Genomic DNA, 23223 nt, shown 5'->3' with positions numbered 1-23223 from the left:
CCTGCCCTCCCCCCGCCGGCGCCCCTACCTTGGTCTCAGCCAGGTAGTCGGCTGAGGACTTGAGCTGCCAAGCGTTGCTGGCCTCGGGGTGAGGGTTGCGCTTGAAAAAATGGTGGGCCTTGCGGGCGGCGTGCAGCAGGTGGGGCTTGGGCAAGCCCTGGGTCTCGCAGATGTAGCGCACCTGGTCGTACTCGTTGTTGCCCGGGTAGAGGGGCCAGCCCAGGTGCAGCTCGGCCATGACACAGCCCAGGGACCACACGTCCACCTTCTCGCAGAAGGGCAGTCCCAGTAGAATCTCGGGGGCCCGGTAGAAGCGCGACTGGATGTAAGGCTCTTTCACGTAGCGCACCTCGCTGAAAATGCTGGCCGAGCCGAAGTCGATCACCTGCATCGGGGGGAGGCAGGCGGGTGGGCAGGGCAAGGGACAGGGGCAGCCGACCGAGGCCTCCCCGGTGTCTCTCGCCAGTGTCTTTCTGCGTCTGCCATCTGACCGTCGCTGTGTCTGGGAGCCTTTATCTCTCAGTTATGCCCCTGTCTCTGCCAGTCTGCGTCTCTGGTTTGGGTGTTTGTCCCTCCGTTTGTTTCTTTCCTCTAGAACTTATGCCCGTGAGGGTGAGGATCCCTCCCTTTGTCCTTCGGTCCACACCTTGTCCATCAGCAAATCTTGTTGGCTCCGCCTTCTGGATGGACCCGGAATCTCTCCGCTCTGCAGCCCCACCTCCTCTCCCCGCCCCCACCCCCATCCTGTCTGCAGTCATCTCCCACTGAGACCTATGTGGGGGCCTCCTTGAGGGTCTCCTCCTTCAGCGCCCCAATCTCCTCATCGTACGCACCCTGAGCCATCCTGTGAAGACCTGAGTCAGAGTACATCTTTCCCCTGCTCAGAAAACCTCTGTGTCTTTATCACATCCTGTGATGGAAGCCCATGACCTCACTGTGGCCCCCAAGGCTTGAGCAATCTGCCCCATCACCTCTCTGCCCTCACCTCCCCCCCACCCCCGCTCCCCCCCTCTCACGGGCCTCTCATGTCCCTTGAATAAGCCAGATGCATTGAATAAGCTCAGGGACTTTGCACTGGCTGATCCCTCTGCCTGGAATGCTCTTCCTCCAGATGTCCACACACAGTTCTCTCATCTCAGTCAGATGTTACCTCCTCAGCATGACCTCCTGTGAAAAGCCTCACCATTCCCCTCCCCCTTCCCAGCACTCTCCTTTTCTCCAGAGCTCTGAACACCACTTCACACATCATATATTTTGCCTTTCAGTTGAGTTCATTGTCTCTCTACCCAGCTAGGGTGAGTCCCAGCAGGGCAGGGGTTCTGTCTATTTCATTGCTGGCTCCCTAGATGCCTAGAGCAGTGCCCAGCACACAGTTAGGGGCTCAGTCAAGAGTGAGGGAGTGAATGAATGAGGGGCGCCTGGGTGGCTCAGTCAGTTAAGCATCCGACTTGGGCTCAGGTCATGATCTCACGGTCTGTGGGTTCGAGCCCTGTGTCAGGCTCTGTGCTGACAGCTTGGAGCCTGGAGCCTGCTTCGGATTCTATGCCTGTCTCTCTGCCCTTGCTCACGCTGTGTCTCTCTCTTCTTCAAAAACAAACATTTAAAAAAATGTAAAAAAAGAATGAGTGAGTGATTGAATGAATGAATGGGCTTTATGTCCCTGCCATTCTTTCTTTCGGCCCCTTGTTTGTAACTCTCTTAGTTTTTTGTGGTTTTTTTGCCTCTTCATTGTTTGGCTCTTCATTGTGCCTCTCATCTCTCGGTGTCTCTCTCCCTCTCCATCTCTGTGTCACTGCTAGGAAGACACCTCCCTGAAGCCCCGACCCTATTCCGTCTTCACCATCGGGCACCGTGAACGGCCCTCTCAGGCCCTCCAAGCACAACAGGGACTTGATGAGCGCCTGCTGAACCAGCACCGTGAATGGCTGAAAGTCTGTCTCTCCCAACGCCGTGCGCCATGTGCGCTCCGAATCTCCAAGACTCTACCTTGGTCCCTGCCTCAGTTTCCCTCTCTGAGTTTCTCTGCTTGTCATTCAGCCATCCCTCACCTTCTATTTGCAGGAGGTGGTATCGTGAAATGGTTCTTAATCCTGACTCTAAATACAGACTGCTGAGGCCTGAATCTCAGAGAGCTTGCAGGACCCTGGGCACTCAGTGTCCATCCGTCCATCCATCCATCCATCCATCCATCCATCCCACAAACACGAGAGGGGTGCCAGCACTAGCCAGGTGTTGTGGATCTGTCCCGTTCTTCTCCTGCGGTGTTTGTGGGCGTCTCTCTTTCCTTGGGTCTCTGTCCTTCCATCTCTTAGGGCAAAATGATCTGCCTTTTCATGACTCCGTATCTCCCTGTGACTCTGACATTCACTTAGCATTGTCTCTGCCACAGCCCTGTGCTGGGAGATGCCGACGGCTGCTTTCACGGTGCTTCTAGCTCAGACCTGTCATCAGACAGTGACAAACCCAGAAGTGGACAGAGGGGCCGGGCGGAGGTATCAGGGCTGGACGGGGGAGATGCAGGCAGACAGAGGGGCCAGGAATGGGATGGAGGAGACCAGAGGCTTGTGACCTGCATCGGAGGTGCCTCTGTGTGCCCAGTACGGGATCATGTCCAGAGCAGGAGCTCAGTGAATGCTTGTTAATGAACAAACCGTCTGTGGTGAAGAACGGCACTGCCGTCCGTACAGTCGCCTGGACCATCAGGCTTCCACCCCGCTCAGGTCCTGGCTTATACTTCACACAGATCAGTCCGCAAATCAGTCAGTGCTCCACGCCTACCCTAGAACGCACCCACCATGTCCCTTCCCCGCAACCCCAACCCCGTCCCAGCCACCCACGCCTCCCACCTGGAGCAGAGCAGGGCCCCCCCTCACTGCCTTCCTGTCCCTGCCCCTCACAGTCCTCAAGCAGCCAGAGGGACGCTGTGAACACCTGAGCCAGCTCTCAGCTCCCCTCTGTTCGGAAGCCTCCCCCTGTGGCCCCATCGGACAGAGAAGAAAACCAGTCTTCACTGTGGCCCACAAGGCCCTGTATGACCTTGGCCCCATCACCTCCTAGATCCCCATACCTCCCTCTTCTCACCCTGCTCAGCCACTCTGGGCTCTGGGGTGCTGCTCAAACACATAAATTCAGACCGCTCCTACCTCAGGGCCTTTGCACTAGTTGTTCCTCCCACCCAGATGCTTCCCCCCACATGTCTACATGGCTGCCTCCCTCCTTTGGGACTTTCCTCAAGTGTCACCTTCCCAGTGAGGCCTTGTCTACAGTTTCATCCAGCATCACCACCGCCACCACCAGTCAACACCCCACACCCTCCTCCCTGCTTTATCTTTTCTCCTTCTCACTCATATACCATATCTGACTCATTTGTCTTGGCGACTCCGTTTCCCCCACCAGAATGTCAGCCCCACAAAGACAGGACTGGGCCAGAGGACGTGAGCTAGGGACTGGACAAGGACGAGAGGCGTCAGGTCTGTGATAGACAGGATGTCAGAATCGGGATAGGGAGACAGGGAGGATTTTAGGACCAGGAGGTGGGTACAGGCATCAAGGGCAGGGTAGGGCAGGGGAGACTTCTGGGGGGGAGGGAGGGGGAGGGGAGACAAGGGAGCCCCTGGCGACCGGAGGATGTCCAGGGCTGGGGGAAGACAGGAACGAGGGCCACCGCCATCCCAGGGCCGCCCCACTCACCTTGACCCTAAAGGGGCAGCGGGTCTGGTCCACCAGCATGATGTTCTCGGGCTTGAGATCGGCATGGATGATCGCCAGCTCCTTGAGCCGGGCCAGGGCCCTGAGCACCTGCAGGGTGACCGTGCGGATGTGGCGGGCAGGGAGGGGTGCGAAGTTGTTCTCCTTCTGGAACTCGAAAAGGTTTTGCTCCAGCAGCTCGAAGACCAGGTAGAACTTGAGGGCGTCGTGGAAGAACTCGAGGAAGCGGATGACGTGGGCCTCCTCGGGGTCCAGGCCCCTCATGCAGCGCAGGAGCTTAAGCTCGTTCTTGATGATGCGGTTGCGGTAGGCGTCGTTCTTGAGGATCTTGATGGCCACCATCTCACCCGTGCTTCGCCGCCAGCCCTTGGCCACCTCCCCGAAGGTGCCCTTGCCCAGCACCTCGATGATGTCATAGCAGTCAGTCTCCGACTGGATGGTGGCCATGGTGCTCCTGTCACCAGACACCCCGCTGCTGCCGCCCCTGCCCCACAGGCTTTGTCTTTGAAGCCTTCTGCCCCGATGACGGCTCAGAGGCCCCCCCAGTGGGGGAAGGAGGACTGCACTCGTGCCTCCCGCTTTGAGGGTCGCCCCCACCTCCCTGGCAACCCCCAGCCCCCAGGGCCACACTGCCAGTCTGCCAAGGGCCACACCCCTCCCCCAAATCCCTCCTGGTTTGGGACGAGGGGCCCCAGGCCGCCCCCCCCCCCCCGAATGGGTTCTAGCGTTGCTGAGTGGCTCTGGTTCTGTTGTCGGAGACCTGAGCCTCAGGCTGGAATGGGGGGGGGGTGGCAGGTCAAGCCCCCTCCCCCACCCAGGGGTGGAACCCTGGAGGGGCTGGACAGGTGAAGGGTTGACTGAGAAGGAAGTCTGATCCTGGACTTCTAGGCCAGAGGACTGGGACATTCCTCAACAGAGGTGAAGGGCTGGGGAGATGTGTGTGTGTGTGTGTGTGTGTGTGCCTGCCTGTGTTCAGCAGACACCCACGCCTGCCTGTGGCTGCCACAGGGGAGGTGTCACTGAAGCAGGGCCAGGTGGTAAAAGGTCTCCAATGACAGGCTAAGGAATTTGGACACATTTATCTGAGGGTACTGGGGAGCCACAGAAGGACTGTGAGCAGGGGAGGACAGCATCAGATTGAAGCATCAGAAAGCTGCTGTGTGAAGGAGAGTGGAGGGGATGAAAGTGGAGGCCCGAGCCTGGAATGGAGCCCAGGTGAGAGAGGGCTGGGGTGCAGGGGAGGAGGCTGGTATATGACACAGAAGGCCAAGCTGTGGGACTGACAGCTTGTGGGGGAAAGAAGGAACCATCCAGAACAAGGTCCAGGGCTCAAGGATGGTCCCTGAGATTGGGATACGGATAAGGAGCACTTTAGGGGAGAAGATGCTGGTGTCAGATTAGAAGCTTGGACACTGAGGGGCGCCTGGGTGGCTCAGTCAACTGGGCATCCGACTTCAACTCAGGTCATGATCTTGCAGTTCATGGGTTCGAGCCCTATGTCGGGCTCCGTGCTGACAGCTCAGAGCCTGGAGCCTGCTTCAGATTCTGTGTCTCCCTCTCTCTCTGCCTCTCCCCTGCTCACACTCTGTCTCTCTGTCTCAAAAATATATAAACATTTTTAAAAATTAAATAAAAAAGAAGCTTGGGCACTGAGATATATAGACATGTCTTGAGTGCTTTAGAAGCCTTATCTGATCCTTATGACATGTTTTATTTATTATTTTTTTAATCTTATTTATCTTTGAGAGAGAGGGGGAGAGACAGAGCGCAAGCAGGGGAAGGGCATAGAGAGAGGGAGACAGAATCTGAAGCAGGCTCCAGGCTCTGCGCTGTCTGCACAGAGCCCGAGGTGGGGCTCAAACCCATTAACTGCAAGATCATGATCTGAGCCAAAGTCAGACGCTTAATGGGCTGAGCCACCCATGACATACATTGTAATAGTTCTATTTTATGAAAGAGAAAATCAAGACACAAGGAAATTGACAAAATGCCTACAGTCACCCAGCTGGGTCCCAGAGACAGGCTTAGCCTCGAGCAGTCTGGTTCTAGAGGCAAACTCTGAACCACTACCCGACACATGCTCCCAGTGCCCGGGAGATGTCGTCCAGGGGTGGTGTACAGAGGCCACTGGATTCCCGTGTGGACCACAGGGAGGGTGACATGGCCTGGGGAGGGTGTTTTAAAGGTGTTTAAAACTGGGGAGCCCAGGGGCGCCTGGGTGGCTTAGTCGGTTAAGCGTCCGACTTTCGCTTGGGTCATGATCTCGCGGTTCGTGGGTTCGAGCCCTGCGTCGGGCTCTGTGCTGACTGCCAGCTCGGAGCCTGGAGCCTGTTTCAGTCTGTGACTCCCTCTCTCTCTGACCTTCCCCTGCTCACGCTGTCTCTCTCTCCTAGAAAAAAAAAACAAAACTGGGGAGCCCAGTGTTAAAGAAGGGCTGGATGAGGGCCTGGGAGGAGTCCTGAGGGCCCCAGGGGCATGAGGAGGGAGAGGGAGTGGGGAAGAGAGAAGAGAGAGTGTTCAGGAAGGAGGAAGGGACCCTGAGGAGTCAGGACGATGGAAGCAGAGGAAGCCCTCTGCATGGTCACAGAGAGGTCACTATGGACCCTCACAGCACAGCCGTGGTGGGAGGGGAAACCCCCAAAATGCCGGGGGGCTAAGCAAAGGGTGCACACCGTGAATGTAAATTCCTGCCATGTTTGGTAGGAATGAAGAGAAAGTACACAACCAGGGAGGGACCTGAGCGAGACTTTTTTAAAAAATATTTTTAATGTTTTATTTATTTCTGAGAGAGAGAGAGAGAGAGACACGACGTGAGCAGGGGAGGGTCAGAGAGAGAGGGAGACACAGAATCTGAAACAGGCTCCAGGCTCCGAGCTGGCAGTCAGCACAGAGCCCGATGCGGGGCTCAAACCCACGAACCGTGAGATCATGACCTGAGCCGAAGTCGGCCACCCACCCAACTGACTGAGCCACCCAGGCGCCCCAAGGGAGCCCAGTTTTAAAGGAGAAGGGGGCTGGGGTAAATCAGGGGTCTGTGACAACTCGAGGGCATAGCCAGATGTGATGAGAGTGGAGGGGCTGATATGGGGGCTTCAGGGGGACATCTCCGACTAGATGGAGTGTCTTCTTGGTCTGGTATCGGGCATCGCAGAGAGAAATGTGGAGGAACCTGGAGGCCCTGGTGGGGGCTTAGATCCTGAGTGGGGACCGGTCCCCAGGAGCCAAAGCCCAGCCCTGATAGCAGCTGAGGACCCTGGGACCTAGTCCTAAGAGGCAGCCAGGTATCAGGGGTGGAGTCTCTGAGCCCAGGAGCCGGGAGAGGGGACCAGGAGGGGCCTTCCTGGAGGGGGCCAAGGGTGTCCGGGACAGTCAAACCAGCCAGACAGGAAAGGATTGCCAGGACGTGGAGCTACTCCTGTGGGTGTGAAGGTGGCCAGCAGAGGGCAGATGGGTAGCGATCCTGCTCTCTTAGGGCGCCCCCAGGGACGTCCTGGTGGGCAGGGTTCCCCCAGAACCGGCAGAGTCCCCAGCAGAGGGGGCTTGCTCAGAGGCCCCTGGGAATTCTGAATGGCTAGGGCAGGCCCCTTCCCACCCCGCCCCCTACGCGACTTCCCTGACCCTCTCCAGACCAGGGGTGGCCTGTGTGTCCCCCAAACGCAAGCTCTCCTCAGGTCAGGCTCAAGCCCCCTTCCTTCCTCCTCGGGGACCTCTTTCCCTGCACCCCCTCCACCCTCTCCTGCTCCCTGCCCCCTCCCACCCTCCCCACCCCCACACACAGAGGAAACAGAACACAAGGCTACCTCTGGATTATTTTATTCACATGGCTTGGCAAGATACAGGCAGTCCTGCCTCCCCGGCCTTCTTCCCGGTCAGGTCAGTCCCCACCTCCCGGCCCTCTGGGGGTTAGTGCTAGTTATGTCACACAGAAAACGAGGACTAGACGGGGTTGGGAAGATGGGAGGGGACTCTCCCTCAGCCCCGGGGAGGGGGGGGGGCCTCAGATGACAGCAGCCTGAGCCCCCTCCAACCGGGCAGGGCCTGGAGCCCCCGTCTCCGAAAACCCCACACTGGGCAGCCGCACCCGGAATCCACCCTCTTCCTGGTCCCCGCTCCCGCTCCGGGCCTTGGGGCTTAGGGACACCCGGGGGAAGCGGAACTTGGGTGACTTCTCCCCGCCGGGGGACTTGGGGGCTGCGTCGCCCTCCTGTCCCCGAGAGGCCTTGGAAGGGGCGGCCAGGCCCACGCGAGGCAGGCGGACTCGGACTCTGCCTCGGCGCCCGGGGGTCCCCTCCCCGCCACCCTCCTCCTCCTCGTCCTCCGGGCTGGGGGAGCCTTCCCCAGGCACAGCCTCGCTCTGGCTGAAGCCCACTCGGGGCAGCCTGAGTTTGGGGCTCTTGGTCTTTTCGCCCTCTTCCACGCCCTCCTTGGCCCGAACCAGGCCGAAGCGGGGCAACCGCACCTTCAGCTTGTGTCCAGCATCCCCTTCGCCCTCTGCCACCTGGTACTCGGCGTGGCTGCTCACAGCAGGTGGCGACAGCTCCACATCGGGCAGCGAGAGGCGGAAGGTGCGCTCGGCCCCTGGGGGCCCCTCTTCCCCGGCTTCGGCCCTGGCCCCCAGGGTGGGCATCTTCAGCCTCAAGCCACCCTCGCCCGTGGCTGCCTCAGCCACCTGCGCCTCTCGGCTCAGCCCCACGTCCAGCTCGAGCTGGGGCACCGTCACAGCGGGCATCTTGAAGACGCCCTCACCGACCAGCAGCTCACCACCCGCCACCTGGGCTCCAGCGCCAGGCAGAGACAAGGTCACCTGAGGCACCTGGACCCTGTAGCCTGCTGTGCCCTCTGCCAAAGGGGCTGCACCCTTGACCTGCTGCCCGGGGGTGGCGCCCAGGCCAGCCTCCCCGAAGCTGGGCAGCTCTACCTGGGGCAAGGAGATGCCCAGGGGCATCCTCAGCGCTGCCTCCTGTCCCTCGGTGGCTGCCTGCCTGGCCGTGGACCCTTGCAGGCCCGAGAGCCGAACTCCACTGACGGCTGCCGCCCCCTCGGCGCCCCCATCCTCCTGGGCCCCCAGGGTGACCAGCTCCACGTCGGGGATCTTAAGCTGGCCAGCCACGGACTCTGGCTTTTCCCCTGGGCTGCCACGCCCGCCCTGGATCTCGGCCTCCTTTCCTCGAGCCAGCCCGAAGGACGGCATCTTGAGCTTGGGCACCTTCACCTTCCCGTCCCAACCCCAGCCCTTGCCCTCCAACTCGGCCACCCCCGACGCCGGTTCTCCCGCCTCCGTGTCCCGGCCTTTGGCCCCAAACTTGGGCAGGGCAAACCTGGGCCCCTTGAGCTTGACGTCAGCCCCGGCCACATCCACCTTGGCCGTGGGCAGATGGGCATCCAGGCTGAGCTGCGGGATGGACAGATCGAGGGCGGGCAGTAGCCCTGCCTCCCCTGCCCCTTTAGCCTCGGCCTCAGTCCCCGCTCGGGCCTTGGGGAGCGAGATGGCGAACTTGGACACCTTCAGCTTGGCGGCTCGCCCAGCCCCCTCAGCCTCCGCCTTGGCCACTTTGGGCCCTGAGAGTCCAAACTTGGGCAAGGAGAACTTAGAGGAGGGCTTGCCTTTCATCTCCATCGCCTCCAGCTGCCCTTCCTCCACTTCCACCGTGGGCAGCTGTGGGGTGACGATTTCCACGGATGGCAGCCGGAAGGCCACTTCCCCGACCCCTGCCGCTACGCGAGGGCCCTCTGCCCGCTCCACCTTGCCCACTTCAGCTGCTGGGACCTGCCCCTCCAGGCTGAGGGCCCGTGGCAGGTCTAGCTCCACTGAGGGCAGGGAGAGAGAGGGGACACCCACCCGAGCCTCGGTGCCCGCCTCCCGCTGCAGACAGGGGAGCGTCACCAGCTTCCCGGGGACCTCAGCCCCTGGTTCGCCCGGCTTGCCTCGTGGTGGGGACTCTGCCCTCCCCAGCTTGGGCATGGTCATCTTGGGCATTTTGAGGCCAAATTCCACCCCCTCTGCCTGCTCGACTTTTAACCGCAGCTCCGGAGCCTTGGGCAGCTTCATCTCGGGTGCCTTTGGAAGCTGCACATCTGGGACCTTCGGAACCTGCACTTCCGGCAGCCTCATCTCCGACACCTTCGGCAGCTGCACCTCTGGCAGGTGGACATCAGGCACAGCCATCTCAGGCACCTTGGGGAGTTTTATCTCAGGGAGTTTCATCTCAGGCAGTTTCATGTCCGGGACTTTCATCTCTGAGACCTTGGGCAGCTGCACCTCCGGGAGGCGCACCTCGGGCACGGCCATCTCGGGCACCTTCGGGAGCTTCATCTCGGGGACCTTCGGCAGCTGCACTTCCGGGAGTCGCACCTCGGGCACGGCCATCTCGGGCACCTTCGGGAGCTTCATCTCGGGGACCGTCGGCAGCTGCACTTCCGGGAGGCGCACCTCGGGCACGGCCATCTCGGGCACCTTCGGGAGCTTCATCTCAGGGAGCTTCATCTCGGGGACCGTCGGCAGCTGCACTTCCGGGAGGCGCACCTCGGGCACGGCCATCTCGGGCACCTTCGGGAGCTTCATCTCTGACACTTTTGGGAGCTCCACCTCGGGGAGCTGCACGGCTGGAAGGGCTGCCTCGGGCACCTTCGGGAGCTTGACCTCAGGAGCCTTGGGGAGCTTCACCTCCGGCCCCTTGGGCATCTTGACCTCAGGGGCCGAGACCCCAATGCCAAACGAAGGCATCTTGATGGCGGGCAGCTTGAGCTTGCTCTCGACAGCAGCCTCGGCGGCAGCGGGTCGGGGCTCTAGGAGAGAGAGCCCAAAGGTGGGCATTCGAAGTCTGGGCCCCTTCGCCCTGGCCTCGGGGCTGACCTTGGCCACCTTGGCCTCAGCAACTTCCTTTGCACGAGCCCCGAAGCGGGGGAAACTGAGGCGGGGCATCTTCAGGGCCACCTCAGGTGCCTCTCCTCGGACCTCCACCTCCGCACCCGGCAAGGCCAGGTCCACCCCTACGGTGGGCGCTGCCACGTCCAGGGTGGGCACCATCACCGCTGCAGCCCCTTCCCGGGTCTCCAGACAGGGCAGGGCGGGCAAAGCGGGGAGCGAGGGCAAGGCGGGCAGCTCCACCTGAGGGACCTGGATCCCCCGCGCTGCGGGCTCCACAGCAGGTGCGGCTGGGGCTCCTAGTCCAAGGCTCGGCAGGTGGCGGACCACCTCTCCCAGCCCCTTGGGGGCTGAGACCTGGGGGACACCCACCTCGGCGCCTGGCAGCCGGGGCCCAACCAGCTCCACCTGGGGCGCTGTGAAGCGGGCTCCTGCCGCCGTCTCAGCCTCCACTTTGGGCTTCCTCGGGGGAGGAGCGGCGGCGGCCAGCCGGGCTACCTGGGCTTCTTCCGCCACTTCCCGGACGCGCAGCCTAGGCAGCTGGAGGCGCCGGCGGGCGGGGGCAGCTGGGACGGGACCCTCGACAGCCTCGGCTTTGAGGCCCCGACGTAGACGGGAGAACTTGGGAAAGGAGAATTCGACGTCAACAGGGGCCAGGTCTGCAGGGGCCCCCAGGGCCCCGGGTACCACCATCTTCTTCTTCTTCACAGGGGACAGACTCTGGATGTTCTGGGGAGAGAGGAGAGATGCGGGAGGCGGTGGGACAGTGGGAGGCTCGGGGTAGGCAGGGGGATCCCCAGCTGGTATTGCACCAGGCTGGGAATGTGTTGGACAAAGCACCTTGTCCCCAGATCGCCATCCCCACTTCCTTCCTGTCATTTCACCTTGACTGCCTCCCTAAGGCAAAGACTTTCATTGAGCATCTGACAGTGAGTCAACAGGAGTGTAGGACCTGGGACCCAAGACTTCTAGGTGCTCCTCCAGGATTCTCCCCAATTCCCTCATTCTAGAGATGGGGAAACTGAGGCCCAGAAAGGGAAAGAAACTTGTCCAGGGTCACTCAGCAGTAAGTGAGCAGCCCTCAGGCTTGAACCTGCCCTCCCTGATTTGGAGTCCCTCCCCCGCCCCGCCCCGGCTCAGGACCTAGAGCTGCTGCCTCTCCAAAGTGGGTGAAGGCCTTGGTCTGAGATGGGTAGGTCCTCCTCCCCAGGGAGGAGCTTAGGGGTGGAGAACAGGAGGCAGAGGGTGGGATTAGAGTTGGGTTAGTGACAAGACAGAGGGCAAGGCCGGCCCATGGTGTGGGGGAGTGGGGCTCACGGCGCAGAGACTGGATCGCTGGGGCAGTCCAGAGCTGGGACCGGGCTAAGCACGCGTACCAGCTTGGCCACCTTGGCCCGTGGGCCCTTGATCTCGTAGCCAGCCACGGTCCCAGGCCGCAGCGCCAGGTCCCCGGTGGGCACGGTGCGCTTCAGGCAGAAGGAGACCTTGTAAGGCTCGGCACATTGCAGCAGGCGGAGCGCGTCCTCGTACTTGAAGTTCTCGAAGAACACACGGGCGCTCAGCAGCTGGTCCCCTGCAGGTGAGGCGGAGATGGGCGGGGCGTGGGCATTCTCCAGGCTCCATCCAGGCCCGGCCCCACCCACTTCCCTGGAGCTAGCTCAGAGGCCCAGCCCAAGACTCTGGCCCTGCCTATCCTGCCCCCTCCCAGCGCAGAGAAGCAAAGTTCCTCGCAGTTTGAGGTCCAGATACTCAAGCGTGAAGCCCCGCCCCATGGCCTTAGTTCCACCTCCCCAGCAAATCCACGCCCATTCGAGCCACGCCCATTGCCGGAAAACTTCCCTCTCCCATTCTCATGTTTTAGACACTTGACTTCGTTTCCTTTACTGAGAGAAAAGAATCAGAAAAGAACTTCTAGAAACTCCCACCCCCTCCCTCATTCCCACCCCCTCTCCCCACTTCCCTCCCGCACCTGCTCCTGTGGTAATTTACTCCACCAGTTCCTAAGGATGAACTGTCCTCACCCCTCCCTCAGGTCAATCTTTCTGCCACCTTCTCAGGGACATCCTCGAGCAATTCTTCCCTCTCTCCCCACATCATCAGTTTGTCCTCCTCTTCTATGTTATTCCCATCAGCATATAACATGGCATTACTTATCCCATATGAAAAGTTGTCTTGACCTCACTCCCGGATCTCCTGTTCCACATATCTGTTCACCTTAATGGCAAATGCATTGAGTTGTCCAGCTGCATGTGGACAACTGCATGTTTCCACGTCTCCAATCACACTTCTGACACCCCCTCCCGTAACCTTGAGCTGCTTCTCTCAAGGTCCCATACCTTTGTGTAGCTAAGTCCAATGGGCAAGTCCCAGACTTCATCTGAGTGGACTTCACAACCTTTGACCTAACGACTCTCTCCCCTTCATCCACTTGTTTGGCTTGGCCTCTGGGGTGCCACACACCCTCTAGAACCTTCCTGGAGATTCCTTCTCAGCCTCCTGGGAAACTACCTTCCCATCTCCTGGATCTCTTAAAGACACACTGTCCCAGAGCTCAGGCCTTGGACCTCTTTACATGCTACATCCACCTCTTTAGGAAGCTTGTCCAGAGTCAGGAGTTTGAAGAACAGAAATGGGCTGACAATTCCCAAGTGTATCTCTCCAGGCCAGCACTCTCCCCTCCCTCCTGGACTCATATATCCATTTACCCCTCCATATCTTCATTTTGGAGTCTAATAGATACCCCTCACGTGACAGATCCAAACTGTCAATGTGGTCTTACCTCAAACAAGTTCCAGCCCTAGAATGCCCCATCTGTGGAACTACCAACTCCATCCTCAGGTCAAGAATCCCTGGACACATCCTTGAACCCTCTCTTTTCATCATACCCCATATCCAGTCCTGAAGGCTCCTCTCCTTTAAAATACATCCAGAATCCAAACCTTTCTCTTCAACTCCATTAACACTGTTTTGAGAATCACCATCTCTTCTTACCTGGATAATCAGAGTAGCCTCTTTATTTCATTTCATTTTAGTGAATCTCTGCACCCAACGTGGGGCTCAAACTCACGACCTTGAGGTCAAGAGTCACATGTTCTACCAACTGAGCCAGCAGGTGCCCCAGAGTAGCCTCTTTGTTGGTCTCCCCGCTCCCCACTGTGCTTCCTTCAGCCTACTGCTAATACAGGATGCTATTCAAAACAGCCAATTCATGTTCCTCCTCCACGTAAAAGCCCAAATCCATGGTCTATAAAGCCCTCTAAAAACTGCACTTTCCTTACCTCTCTGGCCTTCTCTCTTACTCTCCTCTTCTCTAACTCTATTCCACCCACACTGGCTTCCTTGCTTTTCCTCCATCAAGTTAGGCATACCCCAACCTTGGGGTGTTTGCACTGGCCGTTCTCTCCGCATGTTATGTTCCTCCAAATGGCCACAGAGCTCACTCCCTGTCCTCCACCAGGCCTTTCCTCCCTTCCTGGTTCATCCTCCTTAAAATTACAACTGTTCTGCAGTGCCTGGGTGGCTCAGTCAGTTGAGCATCCATTGCATTGCTTGATTTTGGCTCAGATCATGATCCCAGGGTCTTGGGATCGAGCCCCGCATCAGGGTCTGTGCTGAGTGCAGAGCCTGCTTAAGATTCTCTCTGTCTCTCTGTCTCTCTCTCTTTCTCCCCCTCTCTCCCTCTGCCCCTCTCCCCAGCTGGCTCACTCGCTCTCTCTCTAAAAAAAGAGAAAAGGAAAAAATATAACTGTCCTCCTGGCTCCCATAGCACATATTGCCTTCTAACTTACTATGTATTTTACAGATTTTGCTCAGATAGGTCTCTCCCTACTAGAAGGTAAGCTCCATAAGTGCAGAGACTGTCGTCTATTTTGTTCACTGCAGTAGCCCGAGCACCTAGAATAATATCTGTAAATAGCAGGCACTTAGTAAATAGTTGTTGCATGAATAAACCACAGCGGCCTCATCTATGTCACCTAAAACATCCCTAAGAACCCCTCCACACCCCCTCCAAGTTGTTAACTCCACCTCTTTTCTCCAGTCCCAACAACAAAAATAACTAGTGCTTACATCGTGCTTACTATGTGCCACTTAGCTATGCACCGTTTTCAAATACTCATTTGATCCGTGTAATAACCCTATGAGGTGAGTACTAGAATCATTCCCATTTTCGAGGTGAAAAAACCAAAACACAGAAATTCACAAGCTACTAAACTGCAGATCTGGGAGTCAAACCGACCTAATGAAGCTCCAGAGNATTCCCTCCTTGCCGCCACCTGCTACGTTGATGCCGCTGACCCCGGTCTGCGCCTCCGTCTCCACGATGATCTCCACCAACTCCGCCCGCCTCAGCTCCTGAGGTGGGCGACGAGGCACCGCATGGGGCGCTAGGTCCGGACCTCGCCCGGAACCTGCCATCGCGCTTAAAAGCGGCCCTTAAACGGGTCCTCGAGTTACAAGCCCCGGGGCACGGCTCACGCCGGCCGTGCGAGCCCACCCACTCCGGCATCTTCCCTTTAAGGAAGCGCGAGGGCCTCCTGATCTCTCGGACCCGCTGCAAGGCTCCACGGTTCCGTCCACTCTAGCCGGGAGGAGCCCTGGGGCCGCTGTCCAAGGGGGCGGGGCGAGGGGCGGGGTTGCAGAGGAAGGGCGGTGTGGGGAGGCCAGAGGAAACCTGAGAAGTGGGTGAGAGGCGAGCCTGATAGGGAGGGGCTGTGCCCTCGTGGGGCGGGGGCAGCTCGGGGGCGGGGCTAGGGGGTTGGCGCTTGGTCGGACCTCACGCGCGCGCGGACGGAGCTCAGGTCACAGAGGAGGGGCCAAAAATCTGAGAAGGGTGTGGCTAGAGAGTAATACTTGGAAGTAAGGCCGCGACCCATAGTCTAAGGGTGGGATTGAGGTATGGGAAGGGGCTTTAATAACAGCAGAACAAGGGGTGGGGTGAGGATGGGATTCTGGGGAAAGGGCTGGACCCCTAAGTGGTGCAGGACGGAGCGGTGAGGGTGGAACTGGGCTCTTGGAGGCTTGAATGTGTGTGACTGTTCCCAATTGTGGACTCTGTGACCCCAAGACCTGCATAACGCCTTTGGGAGAGAGACTCCAGTGTTGGGTGGGGGTGCGTGGAGAATGAGCGGTGGACCAGCAGACGTGGCATTCCTGGTATTCACTGTAAATGGTGTTAACCTGGCTCCGGCCCAGCGGCGCCCTCGGGCTTCACTTCCGGTCTTAGAAAAGGCAGCGGCTCTCACCTCAGTTCCCCAACCCTCTAAGAACTCAATCCGCTGTGTGTCCCTGGGGGAGAACTTTGCCCTCTCTGGACCCATTTCCCTACTGTAGAGTTGGGTAACATGGGTGTACCGGAAGGCGTCTCTTTGAGCTGAGCCGTCAAGCAACAGGGGTCTGAGAGGGTGCTGTAATGGGCAGGGCATCAAGGCTGGTGTAGACTGGGGTTGAGCCTAGGGCTTGGAACGGGGAAAGCAGGTCTGGGCCCAGCAGTGACCCCGGGACTAGAGGGCTGGGAGGAACATGTAATGGCAGCCAGGACAGCAGGCCCATTACCACCACCCTGAGGCCCTGAGCAGATCATTTTTATGCACAGCATCTCATTTCAGCCTCCCACAGCTTGGATGGACTCAAAGGAGGACACAAAGAGAAGCAAAGTGATTCGCCTAATGCCACACAAGTTAAGCGGCTGGGCCTGAACCCCAGGCCTGTGACCTCAGAGCCCATAGGCTGGCCCGGGAGGCTGTGACCTTGCACTTAAATCTCTGCCGGCCACCCCTCAGCCTCAGCCTCGTTCCTGGAAAGGTGGACCCACTCTGTGCCTCGCATCCCCTGGAAGGAGTCAGAGCCAGTACTCTCTCTCGTAACGGTGACAACGGCTAACATTCAGGTGGGCTTCCTGGATGCCAGGCCCTGTGCAAATGGCTTAAGAGTGAGTCCTCAGCACCCTCAGAGGTGGGGACCATCGTACAAGTCTGCCAATGGGGAAGCAGGGTCACCTGTTTTTTGGGTTTGTTTTTTTTTTCTTATTTCTAGGAGAGAGAGAGAGAGACAGCGTGAGCAGGGGACGGTCAGAGAGAGAGGGAGACACAGAATTGGATACAGTCTCCAGGCCCTGAGCTGGCTGTCAGCACAGAGCCTGATGCGGGGCTCGAACCCACGAACCGTGAGATCATGACCTAAGCGAAAGTCGGACGCTCAACCGACTGAGCCACCCAGGCGCCCCTCAGGGTCACCTGTGTAGAGCTAAAGTCGCAAGGTTGGGATTTAAGCCTGTGCACTCAAAGCTCGTGCGTTTAACACGCCCTCTACCGTCCTCTCTCTTCCAATGAAAGGTTTCTGCCTACTTTTCTTTAGCTCATTTATTAGTGTAACTGTGATGCCCGGATAAGTGAACTGCTTGGACTCTTAAGTCTGTCCCAGGCACTGTGCTANCATAAAATAGGCTCTGTTGCTATTTCTATTTCACAGATGGGGAGACTGAGGCACAGAGAACCAGGAAGTGTCTGCCTTCTTGCTGCCTTAGTCTGTGCGGCACCCCCCCAACCAGGTCCCGGAAGTCCCCTTGGAAGACACGGGGGGCGCTCACCTCAGCACTCCGGCTCCTGGCCTCCATGGCGCTGCTGGGAGTCACCTGGGCCCCGGGCTCCTGCTTCCTCTCTCCCTTCTGCTGCAGGACCAGCTTCAGTTCTGCATGGAGCAGCTGTCTCTGAGCCTGTCGGGGGCAGGGACGGAGGCTTGAGGCCCGGAGGGGATGAGAGGGGGAGGCGGGGCATGGAGGGAGAGGTCAAGATGGGTATCAGAAGGGGAGCAGGGCCCCCACCCCTGCCCTCTCACCGCTGCCTGAGCACAGGCACCCCCTCCTAACAGGAGCCCAGCCTGGGGTACTGCACAGTCGTCTGCGGGGCTCGCGCCTTTCCTCCGGGGTCTTGCTGCCTGCCAGGAAGAGACCAGGGCATGAGGCTCCAAGCAGGCCAGGGAGGGACAGGGAGGCGCATGTGGCACCGGCCAATGCTCACCTCAGGGTCACCTCCAGCTCCTTGGGCCTCCTGGGTCCGGGGCTCTAAGAAGAAGAATGTGAGCATTACCATCAGCTGATCCCCACCAACTGCTTCCTAAGTGTCTGCCCCTTTCTGCACTCTGTCAATATTCTATCCCCATTGTGCAGGCGGGGAGATTGAGGCCGAGGAGACCTTTTTACTGGACAGCACACAGTAAAGCCAGAGCTGGCTCCTAGGACAGTCTGACAGCAGAACCCGTCTACCCAACACCTGGGCTGAGCCAAATTCACCACGAACCCATTGAACCCATCGTAACCACTCCTACATATTCCCTGTGGGCAGATCACTCACCTCTCGGTGCCTCAGCTTCCTCTAAAATGGGGGAGGGGCACCTGGGTGGCTCAGTCAGTTAAGCCTCCGACTTCAGCTCAGGTCATGATCTCGAGGTTCATGAGTTTGGGCCCCGCGTCATGCTCTGTGCTGACAGCTCGGATCCTGGAGCCTGCTTCGGATTCTGTGCGTGTGTGTGTCTCTCTCTCTGCCCCTCCCCTGCTCGCGCGCGCTCTCTCAAAAATAACAAACATTTTTTTAAAAAGTAAATAAAATAGGGGCACCTGGGTGGCTCAGTCGGTTAAGCATCCGACTTCAGCTCAGGTCATGATCTCACAGTTCATGGGTTCGAGCCCTGTGTCGGGCTCTGTGCTGACAGCTAGCTCAGAGCCTGGAGCCTGTTTCAGATTCTGTGTCTCCCTCTCTCTCTGACTCTCCTCTGCTCATGCTGTCTCTCTCAGAAATAAATTTAAAGAAATTTTAACAACAAACAAACAAACAAATAAAATGGGGGAGAAGGAGAGCACCTACTTTGTCAAATAAGTTGGTAAATATTAAATTCCAGGTTCATGGAATCACTATTAGAAGTGATAACTATCAGAAGCACTTGCTATTATTATTACCAAGAACTTCTGTGGTGCCGATCTTGTGTCAAAGGTCCCATAAGGGTCGTTGCACATAAACCTCAAAACGCACTTGTGAGGTTAATACAATTGTTGAGCCCATTAACAGAAAAGACACCTGAGGCTGCGAGAAGGGAAGCCACGGATGGTCACAAATGGCCAAGCCAGGACTTGAACTGATCAGAGAGTCTCAGGCTCTTATACGGATGATAATAACTAAAAGGTGTCATGGTCACTCTTCATCAGCCCTGTGCTCCTCCCTGCAGAAAACCCTAGCCCCTCAAAGAGGCCAAGAACGTCACATAAGGTCACGCAGCACAGTGAGAAGGGGGCAGACCTGGGGTTCCCATGCAGACTCCCAACAGACCTTTCTGGGGAAAAGGGAATGGATACTGTTCTGCACCCCCCTCCCCAAGCCAACGCTGGCCTTGACCTCCCAGCCCCCACCTGGCATGCCAACCCGCCAACCCCCACTCTACAGGGAAAGGTCAGGCCTCACGCGGCACATTCCCTCAAACAATGGCCCATCTGCTGTGCCCAGTCACATTCCGCCCCTGCCCACCCACCGCCCCAGCCGCACAATGGCTCTTCATAGCCCACCACTGGCCAAGATAGAGGGCACAGGGACCCCTCAATGCTCCAGCTGTACCCACTCCCCTGGCAGACACCCCACAGTATCAGAGGGCTTCTCTCTGGCCCTCCTAGGAATCCTGGTTTCCATGGGCTTCCCCGGCCTCCCCTCTGAGCCCTCAGCTCCCACATCTGCGGCATTTCCCCTGAACTGGCACCCGTAAGTCTCAAAATCACCCTGAATGTGGTGGCTGTTTTAGAGTTGGAAACAGGCTCAAAGTGGAGAAGTCACCTGTCTGGAGTCACACAGCCAAGACCCTGCCCTTGACCCCCAACTCTGTAACTGAACTTGCATTGGTGGCTCTGGGCCCTGGAGGCACCCAAGCAGCAAAACCACTGGGGAGGGCGGGGTGGGGATTGAGGGTGCCCCCGAAGCAGGCATTTTTAGAAGGACCTCATTGGTGCCAACTCCGGGCTGGGCAGGCACTTTACAGATGTGGCCTCAGTACCCCCATTTTACTTACGAGAAAATTAGGGTTAAGATATCACAGTGACAGGCTATCGCGGTAAGAGTCGGGGCTTGAACTGTGGTCTGGAAAACCAGAGTCCCCAACACGACATCGCATCCTGAGCTGGAGGTGGGGAGAGCCTGGTACGTGTAGGAGGTGGTGGAGATGGAGAGGAGGCTCTCCTGGACCACAAGCTCCCTGTTTCAGGCCAGGGCAGCGACGGTCACACCCAGAGGCTAGCACCAGAAGCTTAGCTGGGGCGGGAGCAGGAGAGAGTGCCCTCCTTCCTCATCCCTGCCCAGGACAGCCGCCCAACCCAGGTTATATTTAGCCCAACTGTGCCCTTCCTGAGCCACATACCCAGGTCCTGGTGTGGGGTGGAGGTGGCTTCGGAAGGAAACCCCCTCCACCCTGGGCACTCTCTGTTCCCAGCCCTGCCCATCCCACTAGGCAGGGGAGGGTAGTGGTGGGGGGGGAGTCCTGGGGGTCTCTGGCCATGTTAGGGGAAGATTTAATGGGGTTCCCCCAGTGAATCAAACCCAGGCAGGGGCCCCCCAGATGCCAACAGCCATTCTTGAGGGGTGCATGGCCATGGCACTCCCCTGGTACATTCCTGAGCTTCCAGAATTTCTGGAGTCCCCATTTCTGGAGCACTTACTATGTGCAAAGTTCCTTCCTTATCTTGGCTCATTAAATCCTCACAATACCTCCCTAGGGAAGGTGCCACGTAGATTCCCATTTAGGATGCCTGTAGATTCCCATTTAGGATGCCGCTAATGCCTTTCAGAGTGGCTGGGGCGAGTGCCTGTCATTTGGGCCCAGGGCCCTTCAACGGAGCTGGGCCTGCTGAGGAAAACCCTAGATTTGACCCTCTGTACCCTCTTCTCCCCCATGGCTGATGCCAACCCCATTTACGAGCTCTCTCCACCCAGAGCCTCGGCTTCCCTAACTGCCAGTGATCTGGCGCCCTCAGCAGTGGGGGTGAGAAGTTGACCAGACTCATCTAGGCCCCTAGACCATCTGTGAGGCAGGGGGGTGGGGGGGGGGCATGCTGGCAGCGGCCTCCCAGCTCCCTCAGTTAGTCCCCGCTCTGGCATTTCTCAGGTTTGAATACTTGGGCAAAGTATTTCACCTCTCAGGGCCTCAGTTTCTTCATCTGTGAAATGGAGCCACTAAGCGTGGCTTTGTGGGTTCACGAAATAACAGCAGGTGCCTTGAATATTCCTGGTATATAGTCAGTGCTCGGGTAATGTACACTAGTCTCTGACAGCCGTTGGAGGGTAGGCTGTGTGTCTCAAGCTGTGTGTCTCGTATCCAGCTTTTGCTCACCAGTGGCCCCACTTTCTCTGTTACCTAAGGGGAACCCTGAGTGAGGGACAAAATCCAGCTCAGGCACCAGCCTCCTATGAACAGGATCAATGCTGCCTCCCCAGCACCCCATTCCAAGCACCAACAAGCGTGCTCCACCCCAGACATCCTGCCCCAGCTCCTTGTAAGCAGCAATTCACTTACTCTCCGTCAGCCCATTTCACAGATGGAAAAGCAGAGGTACAAAGGGTGCAGTATCTTGCCCAAGACTGCATAGCCAGAAAAAGCGGAACATTGATATTTGAACCCAGCGTCTGGCTTCAAAGTCCGTGCCTTTAACTCCTGTACCACACTGACTCCGGAGCTCCAGGTACCCTCCCGGCACCTGCCAGCACCTCCCAGGGCCCTGGGTCTCATTCCCTTCGCTTCTCAGCCTGGCCAAGGATCAGGTTAGACAGGCTGATCTCTTACCACTAAGGCCTCCAGACACCTCGAGAGCTCCCAGTCCGTCTGCTCAGCCTCAGCCCCAGGCTGGGGGGGAAAAGGAATGGGGAGGGGGGAGGAGGGAGAGACCCCAGCCATTGGCTACTGAGGCATGACATCACCAGGGAGTGGGTGATGGGGAAACAAACATCCCCCCCTCCCAGCTACATCCACCGGCAAAGGGGGCGGGGAGCTATTTGAAGGCCCAGACAGGCTGCGCCCTGGCCTGGGCTGAGACCTTCACCGGGAGCCTCGATCCAGGGACTCGCACGTCGCTACTGCCACTGCCACTCGGAGGCTGAGCACCCAACTCGCATTATTTCCTGGCTTCCAGCCCAAGGCATGGCCCCCCACTGGCTCCTGGGGCCCCTCAAATAAACCCCTTCTACTATTTCTCCTGGTCAGTTTGACTTCAAATCCCAGCCTAGTCACCTTCTTCTGGGCATCCTTCAGGGCCCCCTTTCCCTAGTCTCTAAAACAGGGGTAATAAAATGGGCCCACTTCATGGGGTTGTCGGGAAGATTTGATGCATTAAAAGAGGCTAAAAACTTGAAAAGGTGCCTGGTGCAGATTGCTACTTATAAGAAATTTGCGTTATTAGTCCCACAATTGGGGGGGTGCGGCTAGACCTGTTGGGGGAGGGGCTTTGGGCCTGGGCACAGGGGAGCCCCACTTCTCTGCCTAATGGAGTTTCCGTGTTGGGGGGGGTACACCCATCATGTGCTAAATAGTATGCTGGGCACCCAGAGCTCTGCTCCCAGAGTCAAGGGTACACGGTGAGGACATTATGCCCAGGAGTTAACTTCATACCCAGGAAGTGGTGGAGCTGGGCTCTGACCCCACTTCTGCTGGACCCCAGAGACCCTGCAACTCTCATGAAACAGACAAGGAGGCTCAGAGCCGCTAAGTGAAACCCAAAGTCACCCACGCCAAGTAACTGGTAGCCCCAGGATTTGAACCCCGACCTGCCCAACTCCCAAACCAAGGCCCCCTGGCCTCACCCTGATCCCTCGGCCCCCGGCCCCAGCCTGCCCTGACTCACCAGACCCCGGGGGGCGGCACAGAGAGCACAAGTACCCCCACATGCCCCTCGCACCCACCCGGCCGCTGGCTCCGACGCTCTGGGCTCTCTGAGCCCAGGCCTGGGGCCAGGGCTGGGATGAAACCGGGGATTACCCCCAAAACGCACGTCAGCAGCTTCTGTCCCATTGTCTGGCCAGGCACGGCCACCAGGCCTTCCCCTCAGTTTGTCAGCCTCGCGCCTCACACCAGCCCCCTGGCCCCTCTGTGGACCTGTACCCCTCCCCCACACACACCGAGAGCTTGGGGCCTGCTCCCCCAAGGGCACGGGGACCAGGCACAAGTTGGCAGGATGCTAGAATTCTAGGGGCCTCCCCCCTTCTCTCCAAAATGCCCCCTGCCCACTCTCAGCCGCCAGGGAAGGCAGGAATGTGCTGAGCTCTGGGAAATGCCATCCACGCCTGGCAGCCACCAAGGGTTGGGGTGTGGCCAGAACCCTTCTCCTGGGAAGGGAGGAAGGAATGGTATGATCTGCGCTGCGGGCGGGCCTGAGGAGCCCCTCACCCCAGTGCACTGTCTCTCTCTCCCTCTCTCTCTCTCCCTCTCATTGATTCATCCAACCCTTCACCTGTTCATTTATTCATTCAACAAACATTCACAAGCCCTAACTGGCTGCCTCTTTGCTGGGCATTGGAGATACTGACAGGCCTACATTTACTATGGGGGGTGGGGGGGCAGGCTCAGGAAAGGATTCCTGGAGGCGTCACCTCTGAAGTCAAACTGGATGGGGGGGCTGGGGGGGGGGCCGG

The 23223-nt window shown here is 58.4% G+C and overlaps 2 protein-coding genes across 2 annotated transcripts in view; both read right to left on the bottom strand.

Annotated features, from left to right (window-relative positions):
• The window catches only part of HIPK4 (homeodomain interacting protein kinase 4), a 6769-nt gene extending 2455 nt beyond the window's left edge, over positions 1 to 4314 (bottom strand). The window contains 2 exon segments of the mRNA XM_077773869.1: positions 29 to 385; positions 3691 to 4314. Coding sequence (XP_077629995.1) covers positions 29 to 385; positions 3691 to 4155 — 822 coding nt within the window. The 5' untranslated portion in view covers positions 4156 to 4314.
• Positions 4315 to 7505: 3191 nt separating this feature from the next.
• Positions 7506 to 14989, bottom strand: PRX (periaxin). Its single transcript, XM_077773619.1, has 3 exons — positions 14848 to 14989; positions 11950 to 12146; positions 7506 to 11302 (listed from the first exon to the last, which is right to left on the bottom strand). Exons 1-3 carry the CDS (start codon positions 14987 to 14989, stop codon positions 7706 to 7708), a joined length of 3936 nt encoding a protein of 1311 aa, XP_077629745.1. The 3' UTR covers positions 7506 to 7705.
• Between the last annotated feature and the right edge of the window lie 8234 nt (positions 14990 to 23223).

The sequence above is a fragment of the Crocuta crocuta genome, unplaced genomic scaffold, assembly GCF_008692635.1.
Source record: "Crocuta crocuta isolate KB4526 unplaced genomic scaffold, BGI_CrCroc_1.0 scaffold267, whole genome shotgun sequence".
Taxonomy (NCBI): domain Eukaryota; kingdom Metazoa; phylum Chordata; class Mammalia; order Carnivora; family Hyaenidae; genus Crocuta; species Crocuta crocuta.
This window is presented reverse-complemented; position numbering and strand designations above follow the sequence as displayed.

Coding starts and splice junctions, on each gene's coding strand:
- PRX (XM_077773619.1), bottom strand. CDS start 14,989: ATGGCAGGTTCCGGGCGAGGTCCGGACCTAGCGCCCCATGCGGTGCCT. Junction 12,147..14,847: donor CAGCGGCATCAACGTAGCAG/GTGGCGGCAAGG, acceptor CCTCACCTGCAG/GGGACCAGCTGCTGAGCGCC. Junction 11,303..11,949: donor GGGCCAAGGTGGCCAAGCTG/GTACGCGTGCTT, acceptor CTCTCTCCCCAG/AACATCCAGAGTCTGTCCCC.